General features: G+C 41.5%; 1 protein-coding gene across 1 annotated transcript in view; it reads right to left on the bottom strand.

The window, feature by feature from the left end:
* Nucleotides 1–963, bottom strand: part of LOC107577839 (mitochondrial 2-oxoglutarate/malate carrier protein-like) — a gene marked incomplete at its 5' end in the record, with an annotated part of 9,082 nt that extends 8,119 nt beyond the window's left edge. The window contains 2 exons of the mRNA XM_016263871.1: nucleotides 466–504; nucleotides 684–963. Coding sequence (XP_016119357.1) covers nucleotides 466–504; nucleotides 684–963 — 319 coding nt within the window. The remainder of the gene's footprint in view (nucleotides 1–465; nucleotides 505–683) is intronic.
* Between the last annotated feature and the right edge of the window lie 132 nt (nucleotides 964–1,095).

Below are 1,095 nucleotides of genomic sequence, written 5' to 3' on the forward strand. Positions count from 1 at the left end.
TTTTTTAATAATCAATTATTATTATTAAACATCATGTCATATCAAGCTTGCTCTTCACTGAACCTGTCACTGTTGTTTCCTTGGAGCTTTTTGTAACTTTACAAGTGCCCAAATTGTTGCTGGTGGAACCCACTACTGAAGAACAGCAGTTATTCGGGGGAAAAAAACAAACATTCAAACTTGACTCATAATAAATATTGAAATGGTTTATGCACACTTTGTTCAGATTACGTCAGTTTTATATTTGTATTATTAGTTTAAGGATATAATGACATATGAAACGTTCTAAGACAGGAGTTTAAAAAAAATCTGAATATTATAGCCATTTGAAAAGTAGCAAAAAAAAACCCCATCTCCAGACCTACAGACTTTAGGAATAAATTCTAACAGGAATTCCTCAGTGGCAGCAGATCAAACCCATGCACCGTGACATTTAAACTGAAGTTCAGATTGTCACGGGGTTACCAGGCTTCCTCTGGGCCTGCAAATTCATTCACAACAGAACTGACAGAAAGAGTACAGAAAATTCATAACACTACATAAACGCTTTTTGCTGGTCCTCTTATCGATAGCTCGCCTAGCGGATAACTAATGGCTCTTATCAATAACCGCCTATCAAATTGGTCATTCAGGTGAAGCCCATGCAGCAGAGAGCGCCGCTGCATACATGGGCGCATACGTACCCAGCCAAGCCACCGAAGAGAAACTTAATAGATTTGGGCGAGGTTTTGGGCCTGGGTTTGGCCGTGTCCGCTGCGGCTGCCATGGCTGCAGTGCTGGTTTGGGTTTCTGGAGGACACCTTCGCTTCTGCCGCTCCGCTGATATACGGCTGCTACTGTGTACAGCAAGGTGACTCGCCTGGACTGCGCACGTCAAGCGGAACACGCCTGGACCAATCACATACGAGTTTTCAGTCGCGGTGCCGAGCACGTAAGTGACGTGTGAGTTCTCGTGTAATTTCCCTTAAAGAGACAGACACGTCTTTTATATTGAACGGTGAACTATTCAAAATAGACAATTCACTCAAATCTATTGCAGAAGTCTAATTTACAACAACTATTTTAAAAATCAAATTTTAATGTCAGTGTAACGTT

This window comes from Sinocyclocheilus grahami, unplaced genomic scaffold, assembly GCF_001515645.1.
Source record: "Sinocyclocheilus grahami isolate Dianchi unplaced genomic scaffold, SAMN03320097.WGS_v1.1 scaffold7426.1, whole genome shotgun sequence".
NCBI lineage: Eukaryota > Metazoa > Chordata > Actinopteri > Cypriniformes > Cyprinidae > Sinocyclocheilus > Sinocyclocheilus grahami.